At 46.9% G+C, this 12529-nt stretch overlaps 1 protein-coding gene across 6 annotated transcripts in view; it reads right to left on the bottom strand.

The window, feature by feature from the left end:
- Positions 1-12529, bottom strand: part of PLCB4 (phospholipase C beta 4) — a 305420-nt gene that overhangs the window by 111717 nt on the left and 181174 nt on the right. For all 6 annotated transcript variants that reach the window (XM_083175639.1, XM_083175638.1, XM_083175634.1 and 3 more), the window contains exon 8: positions 4391-4470. In XM_083175639.1, the coding sequence (XP_083031765.1) occupies positions 4391-4470 (80 nt within the window). The remainder of the gene's footprint in view (positions 1-4390; positions 4471-12529) is intronic.

Below are 12529 nucleotides of genomic sequence, written 5' to 3'. Positions count from 1 at the left end.
ATTTACAAGCAAGATAAGCACACAGGGCTTGTGAAAGGATGTTACACAGTAATATCCATTTGCAGGCCAGGGGGGATCTCCCACATCTTGTGATGGACGCCAAACATCGAAAGATGTGGAAGGTGCACGCTTATGTAAGGTAGGAAATGGGCAGGCAGCTGACGTCCGGTGATGTCAGCTGCCCGCCCCCCACACCCGCGTCTTGGCCGCTGAACTCCGTAAAGATCCACAGACAGCATGGATGGTGTAATGGTTAACATTGCTGCCGCACAGCACTGAGGTTGTGGTTTTAATTCTTAAGTTTAAGCCTTAACTGTGTGGAGCTTATATATTTTCCACAGATTTCCGTGGGTATCCTACAGGTTCTCCGTTTCCTCCCACACTCCAAAAATATACTGGTTAGAGTGCGTGCACTATATACATAACTGGTAATAAATAAACATCTGTAAAAACTTTTGCGGTTGCTCAGACCTGACTGTTTGTAGTGCGATTCGGCAGCGCCCTGCTATCACCCAGCGATTAGATAGCGGCTGCCCAGTCTTAGCGAAACTCCGCCCCGTGTAAGCCTGCAAATTCTGTAGCACGGCTTGCTAAAAGTAGCTGGATCTGCGATTCACTGCAAATCCATTTGGAAGCCACCCACCATCGAATGATACTTCCAGGGTGTGAAGTCTGTGGGTAGCCCAGGACTCACTTGACCGGTGCGATAGTAACAGTTGGGTAGGGGTCGCAGCTGTAACGACACGCGACTTCCCCAAAAATGCCTGGGCACACCAGCTTTTTCTCTGGCCGGTTACTACCCCCTTAGCTGGCTTCCTGTCAATGACTTTGCGTATGGCCAGCAATAAAAAAAATTAGCAGGACTGAATAACCCCCTATGTTTTATGATGAGCATTGAATGATTTCTCCCCACCTGCGAATGGATGATTATGTAAATCATCGATTCGCAGCCGTGCGGGGGGTACTACGTGCGGGGGGGGGGCGCGGAACTGCGGGTGGCGTCTGATGGACTTGCAAAGCTGCAAATTTCGCAGCCTTGCAAGTCAATCACAATAAGGTCCACAGTCTGTGACATGACAGGTAGGAGCTGATTGGCTGGCTGTATATCACTCTCCATTTTATCACTTTTGAAGCCCAGAGGGGGAGACAGAGAGACAGAGTAAGTAGAGAGGATAAGGTGTCAAAGAGCAGGGATCCCAGGAGAAAGATCAGGGGGGGGGGGGGGGGGGGGCGTCGTAGAGAAGAGGGGTCCCATGATAGAGAGGACAAGGTGTCAAGGTAAAGAGGAGAGGTCCCAGGACCAAGAGAGAAGAGTTAGGACAAAGTGTCAGCATAGAGACAAGGAGACTCAGGAGTGAGAGATGGAAGGGGACAAGATTTCAGGGTTGAGAGGAGGTGTTTCCAGAGAGAGAGGGGAGGTCCCAGTAGAGAGAGAGAGAGGACAAAGTATCAGCTTAGAGAGGTGTCGTCTCAGGAGTGAGAGATGGGAGGGGACAAGGTGTCAGGGTTGAGAGGAGGTGTCCCAGGAGAGAGAGAGGAGCGAGAACAAGTTATCGAGTTAAAGGAGGTGTCCCAGGAGAAAGTATATGGTGTCAAGGTTGAGAGGAGGTGTCCCAGGAGAGAGAGAGGATAAGGTGTAAGGGTAGAGAGGAGGAGTCTCAGTATAAAGGAGTGATTACAAGGTGTCAGGGAAGGGAACATGGCCATCTTAATGTATGGGCTCAATGGGCAGCTGCCCAATTCTAGGGGCCTTCTTGCTGGGGAGGGTTGGGTTGTGGACATCTGCCTCCAGAGCTTCTTGGAGGGCAGTAGAGAGCGCTTCCTGGTTGCTACTAGTATAATAATAATATTGATATTATGTTACCCACGAAAGCCAGAAACTACATTATGGGATAGTTGCTAAAATGACAATACAATGTAAGCAACAATCCACACTAAATACATTTCTTACGGCCCCCGTACACTAGCACACCGGCAGCTCCCCAAGAGGCTCAATTACGATTTGGCAGTTGTAGTGCCATTTTTACATGTGATAAATCGCATTCAGTTTATCGCAAGTAAAACCTGCGGGGAGCTGCAGCAGTGGAGGGGGCATGAGAGCTGGACAGCGGTGAGCTGCGGGTGCCGGGTAGCTGGCATGTGCTGGACATGAAGCAGCAGAATTTTAAAAAATACTTGCCGGCAGCTGATTGGCTAAGAGATTTCTTTTGAAAGTATTTTTTAAAATTCTGCTGCCGCTTCCCTCCTCGCTGCCCAGCACCCACTGCCAGGCATCCACCACTCGTCACACCGCGGCCTGGCACCCACCGCAGCTTGCCTTTTGCCACCCACCACTGTCTGCCCCTGCAAGGAGGTGTGTGACAGTGGTGTTTCACCTTTGGCACACACCTACGGATTGGACCCAATACATCGAGGGTGCTAAAAAGCACATGCGATTTACCGCTGATGGGTCCGATAGATTTTACATTCAGCAGGGTCTGACCCGATGCACATGGGACCACGCATCGGGGTGGATGGGATGTCTCACAGATTCGAATTGGTCCAATATCTCGGCCTTTTCTCTTGACAGATGTGTTGAAGTAATCATCACGTTTTCTTGGTTTATTAAATTGTACAACTGGATTCATCACACATGGGCAAATACTGGGCAGATACTGGGCATCACAGGGGTTAGAACTGCATCCTGATAACACTGAGAGACGGATGTATTGGGATGGGACTCCAGCAGCCATGTGGGATGCAGCATGAACTTGTAAATGACCGCCCCTTTAAAAAACCTCCAAGTTTGACTGGTTTGAAAATAGACCGTAGTCCATAGTGTGTGTGTGTGTGTGTGTGTGTGTGTGTGTGTGTGTGTGTGTGTGTGTGTGTGTGTGTAAGAAAAGGACTTTCTAGCTGTACAAATACACAATAGCTTCTCACATAGGGGGTTATTCTAGTCCATTCTTTCTGACAAAATCCTTCTTAGATGGACAAAACCATGTGCACTGCAGGTGGGGCAGATGTAACATGTGCAGAGAGAATTAGATTTGGGTGGGGTTTTTCTGCAAAGTGAGATCTATATTGAAGTGTAAAATCATGCAGTCAGTATTTTCCCTGCACAGAAACAAAATAACTCACCCAAATCTAATTCTCTCTGCACATGTTACATCTGCCCCCCTGCAGTGCACATGGTTTTGTCCATCTAAGAAGGATTTTGTCAGAAAGAATGAACTAGAATAAACCCCATAATTTCTTCATAGTAAAAAATTTGCAGATTATCTGATTGTCAGCTCCTAAAAATTGCACTTAATTTAATTTGCACATATAAAGCAAACCCATTACAATAAACATTAACACACTAAAAATTGCAACATGTAAATAAATAAATAACATGTCCAGTAACATAGAACATTAATAAACTCATAGGGGTATATACCATCTGGGATCACGGCTGTCGATCCCCGCCGCCAGCCGTGATCCTGGCCCGTTTGCGGTCAGATCGACCGCATAATGACAGACGGGATTCGATGTCCAGCCTGCCGATGGGCTCAAAGGGGGCGTGGCCGTTAATGGCAGAACGGGCCCGACAGCTTCTGAAGTCGGCCCCTTCTGCGGTGATCCCGCATCAATGCTGTCGCTAATGACAGCATTGAATAGGGAGCCGCCGCTATTTCCGACGTGGGAAATAGCGGCGGCACATTGCATACCCCCTATAGGAGTACATTTACAAAGATGGGAGTTCGATTGAAGATGGGATGTTCCCGTAGCAACCAACCAGATACTACTTCTTATTTATTTTGCACCTTACAGAAGATAATAGATATAATCTGATTGGTTGCTATGGGCAATATCCCATTTTCAATAGAACTATCTCAGAAATATCCGTCAACGGTATTCAATCCAATAATGGAGGTGACTCGCCTATGCAGAGTCGGCTTTGTTAAAAAATGTGGATTTGCCGATCCATGTGTTTTTTTGACTGCCGGATTCATTCCGACAGTCGGCAAAAACGCACCTGAAATTGAATAGGTCAAATGTAAATTCAACCTCATCTTATTGAAACCGGTCTCCTTTTGTGTTGTAGCCACATGTACTTGCAACTATGATGTACAGTATATTCGGCAAAAATGGCACCTAATGTTAAAAGAGCTGCATGTGACCTGGCGGCTTGCCAGGCATGAGGACATCTGTATATAGTCTGAGCTAGGTATAAGGTTTTAAGGCCCATACACAAAACAGCAGGTTTGAGCGGCTTTCAGCTCAAAGCCGCCCAGTGTGTACGCCTGGGCGATGAGCGGTGACCGCTGCTGCAAATCATTGCCTGGAAAGCCGTTACTGTACACAATGGGGGACTTACATTTACTAATCTACAAAACACACAGAAAACAGACCCATAAAAGACACTTACTGTTTTTTGAGACATGTCATAGGACTCACGTTGTTGGCTCTAAAGTTATGCGTGATAGATCTTAGCCCTTCTACCCATTGCTGAAAGACATACAAACATATAGTACGAATAAGGAAAAGCACTCCATTTAGCACATGTTATACAACAGCAAGACATATAGGGGGAAATTTACTAAAGGAAACTTGTAAAAAATAGGTGTATTTGTATCCAGAAATACACTTATTTTTGACATTTACTATCCCGAAAAAACGGCAATTCGTATTCGTATTGATAGCACATCAATACGAATACGAATTGCCATATTTTCGGGATAGTAAATGTCAAAAATAAGTGTATTTCTGGATACAAATACACCTATTTTTTTACAAATTTCCTTTAGTAAATTTCCCCCATACTGGATATTTATGTTGTTACTCTTTCAGCTTCTTCAAAACCGTAAAGTTCTGGAGACAAAGAAAAAAGCAACATAGAGACGCAACACAATCCTGTTCGAGGGGGACAGTTGGGATCTACACGCACACACGAAAAGAAAAACATTCGCCTACCAACATCTGAAGATTGATAATAATAACAACATATACAATATACGGCACAACATCAAAACAATACGCGCATCTGATTAATGACTGTTGGCAACAGGAAATGGGAGTTACAAATAGCATTGAAATGAAAAAGTACTTGGCCGGTGATAAAGTACCAGCCACTTTATCACTTCACCAGGCTTAATATGTCTGCCCCAGACTTTGTAACATGGCAGGTAAGGGCTGATTGGCTGAAACCTTATCTCTGTCACTTTGGGGCAGATTTATTGAGCTCGGTGAAGTGATAAAGTGTTTGGTTTTTATCACCGGCCAATCAGCTCATAACTGTGAAGTTACAGGCTTGGTTTGAAAAATGACAGGTAGGAGCTGATTGGCCGGTGATAAAAACCAGACACTTTATCACTTCACGGAGCTTAATAAATCTACCCCTTTATCACTTCGCCAGTGTCTGGTACAGTTGCTGTATGTGTGGGATACCAACTGACAGGGGCTATTCTCCCTCATGGGGGTCCACGACCTCCATAAAGGGGGAATAGAACCTGTGGTGAGCGCAGTGAGCCACCGAGCCTGCAAGCCCTGTTGGAGTACCCCCCCCCCCCCCCCCCCCCGTCGGGATTCTGATCTTGGTATAATTACCGTCGTAATCCCGTCATACCACACACATTGCTGGCAGGGGGTGCTCCAGGCAACTGGAAACTATGCGACCTCAAACCAAAGGTCCAGTGGTAGTGTCATTGTTTCAACATGCTTTATTGTAACAACTGCATGGAGGGATTATTGCTTACATGACAATAACACAACCATTGTCATATGTATATAAATAAAAAAAGCTCAGGTACTTGTGTATTTTGGTGGCGCCCCCGATGTCCGTCGTACGACGAACAGATCGCATCGCATCGGATGCCATGCACCCGATGGCATGCGATGTGATTTTGACCCCCTATACGACCAAAAATCGTATAAGCACCCTAAAGGGTGCTTTTGAGCACCCAAATGGGTGCTTACAATGTTAAATGCACCCCCACGCCACCCCCCCCCACTATAAACGTGAACCCGAAGCGTGGCGAGCGCAGCGAGCCCGCGAGGGGCGGCGGTACGCGTCCTACGACCTTTTCATACCCCCACTATCCACGTCGGCGTGGAGTTGAGAATAGAATAGTGTGGCGAGCGCAGGTAAACGCGTCCCTTCGCGGGCTTCACAGGTATCCGCGTCCCCTCGCTGCGCTCGCCACGCTTCGGGCTCGGCGGCTCGCTGCGCTCGCCACACTATTCTATTCTCAACTCCACGCCGACGTGGATAGTGGGGGTATGAAAAGGTCGTAGGACGCGTACCGCCGCCGCTCGCCACGCTTCGGGTTCACGTTTATAGTGGGGGGGTGGCGTGGGGGTGCATTTAACACTGTAAGCACCCATTTGGGTGCTTAACATTGTATAAGCACCCATTAGGGTGCTTATACAATGTTTAATCGCATCGCATCGCATCGTATGGCATTGTATGCCATGTACAATGGCATACAATTTCAAAATTGTATGCCATCGTGCACTATCGTACGATATCGCGTCGCATCGCATACCATCGTATGCGTTATGGTATGGTATGCGATGGGCGCCGCCAAAATACACAAGTACCAAAGCTCAATCACTGCATAAGAGAATGACTGAATGTTTTTAAGTTCGTTAGCGGATACTTCAATATAACGGTTAATGGGAATCCAAGAAATCCTTACAGGACTCTAAATTGAATAAACAAAATGCACTCAAATATATAACAGAAGCCATAACCTTTATTAAATACTGTGTACTGTACAGTCTGGTTTGTCAGTGACTTGTCTTGGAGAATTAACGGAACAGCTCTTTATGTATATTGCTGCATCCCAAAACCAGAAAATCTGCTCTCAGAGAGATTTAAGCAATTCCATTTAGCAAATGGAAGTTGAAAGAGGCGAGTCATTTAGATGAGCACTGATAGAGGAACACATGTACAGTTAGGCTGCCTTGAGATCTAGATGTACTTATTTTCCTGGCAAACCTGCAGCTACAAGTGTATTAATTCAGCGGGGAAAGACAGAATTGGAGATTTGTGTGCTTTCCGTCTCTCCGACTTCCCCCGGCTGGAAGAGAATTCCTGTTCTTTTTCCAGATAACAGTTGGGGAGTTTGCAGCGGCCGTGTGGAACATATTCATTAGAAGAATAAAATATTGTTCTGCCTGACCTTTAGAATTTTTCCAAATAATGCAGCTCTTACGGACAGACTTAATTCAAACATATATTGCTGGCTATGGCAGATCCATAAGAGGACTAAAGCACAAGAAAAAAATCCTGCAGTCTCATATGTTTGTGTACAGTATATTTGAGAGCATGCAACATTTTTCCGTTAAGCCATCCACAAATACTGTGGGCCTTATTCTGGTTCACTCGCAAAAGGCATATTCCTTCTCAAATGGACAAAACCATGGCCCTTATTCTACTCGGCTCGGTACGGCCCGCGTGCGGCCGTACCGCCGATGTTTTTGTTCTGCACATGCGCAGAGGTCATTCTGCGCATGTGCAGCCCCCTTCGCCGCAGACGGATTTCGTCCGCCGCAAAGGGGGCGTATAGGGGCGTGAGGGGCTTCAGCCCCTCATTACCCTATGTGTACGCCCCGCGTTTCATGGGCGTTCCCATGCAAACGCGGGGCGTATGCATGGTAATGAGGGCATGACGCCCTCATTACCATGACATGGGGGCGGAAAGCTGACGTCGCCGGATGTCAGCTTTCAGCCCCCTTTCAAGCTCCCACACGGACGATTGTCCGTGTGGTCTGAGCTTGCGGGAGCTGCCGCGGCGTGCGGGCCTGCCTTCGATGGTCGTCGACCATCGAAGGCAGGGGGCAGCTCCCACCATGGTGGAGGCGTAGCCTCCACCATTTTTGTGCGGATCGCCAGCCGTCCGTGTACGGACGGCCGTGGCGATCCGTCGGGTGGGCGGCCCTTGGTTTGTGCGGTCGGAGCCCCGTGTGCGGCTCTGACCGCACCAACCAGAATAAGGGCCCATGTGAACTGCAGGCGGGGCAGATGTAACATGTGCAGAGAGAATTAGATTTGGGTGGGGTTTTACTTTAACCCCTTCCCGACATTTGACGTACATTTACGTCATGGCCGGGAGGTACTTCCCGACACATGGCATAAATGTACGTCATGACTTCTAACTGTCACTGCGTCTAGAGACGCAGTGACAGTTAGGTGATGTCTGCTGTCCCTGACAGCAGACATCCCCCCTCGCCGCCCAGGGGGGGCAGGGGTGCCCCCCCCGGTCGGCGATCGCTGTGATTGGCTGTTCAAATCTGAACAGCCATTCACAGCGTTTCCTGTGTTACCGGCGGCTAAGCCGCTCGGTAACACAGAAAACGGTGGTGATCGGTGCAGCACCGATCACCACCGAGCGGCAGCACCCCCCTCCCACCCGCCGGGCACTCACCCGGCAGCAGCAGCAGCTCCAGCGGCTCCACCGATGCGTCCGGAGCGCACGCTGCGCTCCCCTCCTCCCCCCTCCCCCCCGCAGCAGCAGCAGCAGCAGCAGCATCATGCTGCTGCTGGAAAAGTGAAAAATAAAATAAAATAAAAAATAATGGGCAAATGTGTATATATATATATATACACACACATATATATATATATATATATATATATATATGTGTGTGTATATATATGTATATATATGTATATATATATATATACACACATATATATATATGTGTGTGTGTGTGTGTGTGTGTGTGTGTGTTTGTGTGCGTATACCGCACCGATCGCCAGCCCCCCCCCCCCCTCCCACCCGGCAGCCCCCCTTCCTCCCACCCACCCGGCTGCCGCAGCGCCAGCACCCCTCCCACCCCCCCGCCAGCCGCAGCGCCAGCCCCCCTCCCAAAGCTGGTGACCAAAATGGGGTCACTTGTGGGGGGGTTCCACTGTATTGGTGCTTCGGGGGTCTTGCTAATGCGACATAGCACCCGCCATTCATTCCACCACCAAAAATCACTCCTTCCCTTCTGAGTCCTGCCATGCACCCAACTGGTATTTTTTGGTCACATGTGAGGCATTGCCGTACCCGGGAGAAATTGGGGCACAGATTTTGGGGTGCTTTGTCTCCTTCATTCCTTGTGAAAATTAAAAATTTTGAGCCAGAACTGCATTTTTGTGTAAAAAATTAATTTTTTTTACACAAAAATGCAGTTCTGGCTCAAAATTTTTCATTTTCACAAGGAATGAAGGAGACAAAGCACCCCAAAATCTGTGCCCCAATTTCTCCCGAGTACGGCAATGCCTCACATGTGACCAAAAAATACCAGTTGGGTGCATGGCAGGACTCAGAAGGGAAGGAGTGATTTTTGGATTTTGCAGCACAGATTCTGGTTGAATGACCCCTGAAGCACCTATACAGTGGAACCCCCCCACAAGGGACCCCATTTTGCAAACTACACCCTTCAGGGAATTCATCGGGGGGTATAGTGTACATTTCAAACCCCCAGGGGTTTCACCAACTTTGATACAACTGGGCAGTGAAAATGAAAAATTACATTTTTTTACACAAAAATGCAGTTCTGGCTCCAAATTTTTCATTTTCATAAGGTACGAAGGAGAAAAAGCACCCCAAAATCTGTGCCCCAATTTCTCCCGAGTACGGCAATGCTTCATGTGTGACCAAAAAATGGCAGGACTCAGAAGGGAAGGAGTGATATTTGGATTTTGCAGCTCAGATTCTGGTGGAATTTTGGTGGGTGCTATGTCGCTTTAGCAAGACCCCCGAAGCACCAATACAGTGGAACCCCCCCACAAGTGACCCCATTTTGCAAACTACACCCCTCAGGGAATTCATCTAGGGGTATAGCGTACATTTAAAACCCCCAGGGGTTTCACCAATTGTGGTACAACTGGGCTGTGAAAATGAAAAATTAAATTTTTTTACACAAAAATGCAGTTCTGGCTCAAAATTTTTCATTTTCACAAGGAATGAAGGAGACAAAGCACCCCAAAATCTGTGCCCCAATTTCTCCCGAGTACGGCAATGCCTCACATGTGACCAAAAAATACCATTTGGGTGCATGGCAGGACTCAGAAGGGAAGGAGTGATTTTTGTATTTTGCAGCTCAGATTCTGGTTGAATGACCCCTGAAGCACCTATACAGTGGAACCCCCCCACAAGTGACCCCATTTTGCAAACTACACCCTTCAGGGAATTCATCAGGGGGTATAGTGTACATTTCAAAACCCCAGGGGTTTAACCAATTTTGATACAACTGAGCTGTGAAAATGAAAAATTAATTTTTTTCATTTTCACAGCCCAGTTGTATCAAAATTGGTGAAACCCCTGGGGGTTTGAAATGTACACTATACCCCTAGATGAATTCCCTGAGGGGTGTAGTTTGCAAAATGGGGTCACTTGTGGGGGGGTTCCTAACTTTTAGCATCTTATGGTGCCTAGAAACCTACATGGTGCCTAAAAAATTATCTCATAAAAAGGAGGCTCCAAAATCAAGTAGGTGCTCCTTCTATTATGAAGCCTGTGGTTTGGTCACCGTGCACACTAGGGCCACATATAGGATATTTATGAAAACAAAAGAATTGGGGGAATCAATTTTTAGTCACATTTCTCTAGTAAAATCTACTGTATTCGTTAGAAAAATGTATTAAAATTGAAACTCTGCAAAAAAAAAGAAATTTTGAAATTTCACCTACACTTTGTTTTAATTCCTGTGAAACACCTAAAGGGTTAACAAACTTCCAAAATGCTGTTTTGAATACTGTGAGGGGTGCAGTTTTTGAAATGGCATCATTTATGGGGGTGTCTCACATACAAGTCCCTCAAAGTCACATCAGAACTGAACTGGTCCCTAAAAAAATCAGTGTTTGAAATTTTCTTGAAAATTTGAGAATTTGCTATTCATATTGTAAGCCTCCTAGTGTCCCAAAAAATTAAAAGGAAGTTGAAATAATGATGTCAACATAAAGTAGACATATGGTCTATGTTAGTTATTCACTATTTTGAGTGGTAAGATTATTTGTCTCACAAGCAGAAAATTTAACATTTTGCAAATCGCAAAATTTTCCATTTTTTTCCGACATTTTGGTATTTTTCACAAAAAAACACAGACTGTATCGACGAAAATTTACCACTAACTTGAAGTACAATGTGTCACGAGAAAACAATCTCAAAATCACTGGGATAAGTAAAAGCAAAAAAAAGTTATCCCCACTTAAGTGAGACATGTCAGATTTGAAAAAAATGGCTCTGTCAGGAACGCAAAAACTAGCTCTGTCAGGAAGGGGTTAAAGTGAGATCTATATTGCAGTGTAAAAATATAAAAGTCAGTATTTTCCCTGCAAAGAAACAAAAGAAGCCGCCCAAATCTAGTTCCCTCTGCACATGTTACATCTGCCCCACCTGCAGTGCATATGGTTTTGTCCATTTGAAAAGGAATTTGCCTCTGAGAGTGAACCAGAATAAGGCCCTGTGACCACACTTACAAGGATGGGACTATTAGTAATAATATCTCAAAAAAGTCATCAATGCATTGCCTGATGCCGTTTCTAGGAGTCAAGCTTCGCCACCTGGCCTGAAGAAGACATGACCGTGATAGGGTTTTTGAGTAAATATTATAACACTAGGTGATTCATCGCGCCCTACGGGCGCTCTTCACACCGTCGTAAGGGGCTGCGCCCCCTTAATTTGTGAACATTTGCATATGAGAAAGATGGTTAGAATTGTATGAAAGATACTTGAGTTATATTGCAACTTGAGTTATAGGTGAAATGTGTTAAATAGAGAGCATATGATGTGGAAGGGGGTGTGTATTGTTTTGTTTAATTAAAAAGCGGTTACAGAGTAAGATGTACATTGATAGTGTGGATGTTACAGTGACATTTGTGGGTGTGGGGGGGGCTGTGTGTGCATGTTGTTTAGGTGTGTGTGTGCAATAGTATAGTAGGGTGTTTCTGAGTCAGCGGCTCCCCACTGGCGGAGGTCACGACACAGGAAAACAGGAGGCTGGGTAGTGATAGGGGTGTGTGGGCATAAGGGGGACTAAAGAGGAGGGTGGGAGATACTGTGCAGCTTCTGCCAGTGGGTGAGGGTCCAGCGTGGCAGTACAGGAGTACAGGATGGTGGCCCTTAGTCAGTGTCTCCTCCTACTGGGTGGGAGTTCGGGTGCATGAGAGCAGGAGGCTGGGCTATGAGGCATGATAGGGGCATGTGGGCAAAACAGCGTCAGCGACTCCCCAGTGGTGAAAGTTACGGTTCAGGAGAGCAGGAAGCTGGGTAGTGATAGGGGTGTGTGAGTATACGGGGTACTAAAGAGGGGCTTAGGGGTGCCGTGAATTGCGGGAGGGGCGCAGGGGGTGCTGTGAATCAAGGGAGGGGGGCGCAGGTGTCGGCGAATCGCGGGAGAGGGCTGGGGTCCGCAAAGCGTGGGAGGGGGCGTGAATTGCGCGAGGGGGGTTGCGAATCGCGGGAGGGGGGTGCGCGGGGGGTCCGTGAATTGCGGGAGGGAAGGGGGCACGGGGCGCGATGAATCACCTAGTTGGTTATATATTCTTGTAGAAGGATGGTAGGATGTTGCTGTC

Source organism: Crinia signifera, chromosome 3 (genome assembly GCF_055691185.1).
Source record: "Crinia signifera chromosome 3, ASM5569118v1, whole genome shotgun sequence".
Lineage (NCBI taxonomy): Eukaryota > Metazoa > Chordata > Amphibia > Anura > Myobatrachidae > Crinia > Crinia signifera.
This window is presented reverse-complemented; position numbering and strand designations above follow the sequence as displayed.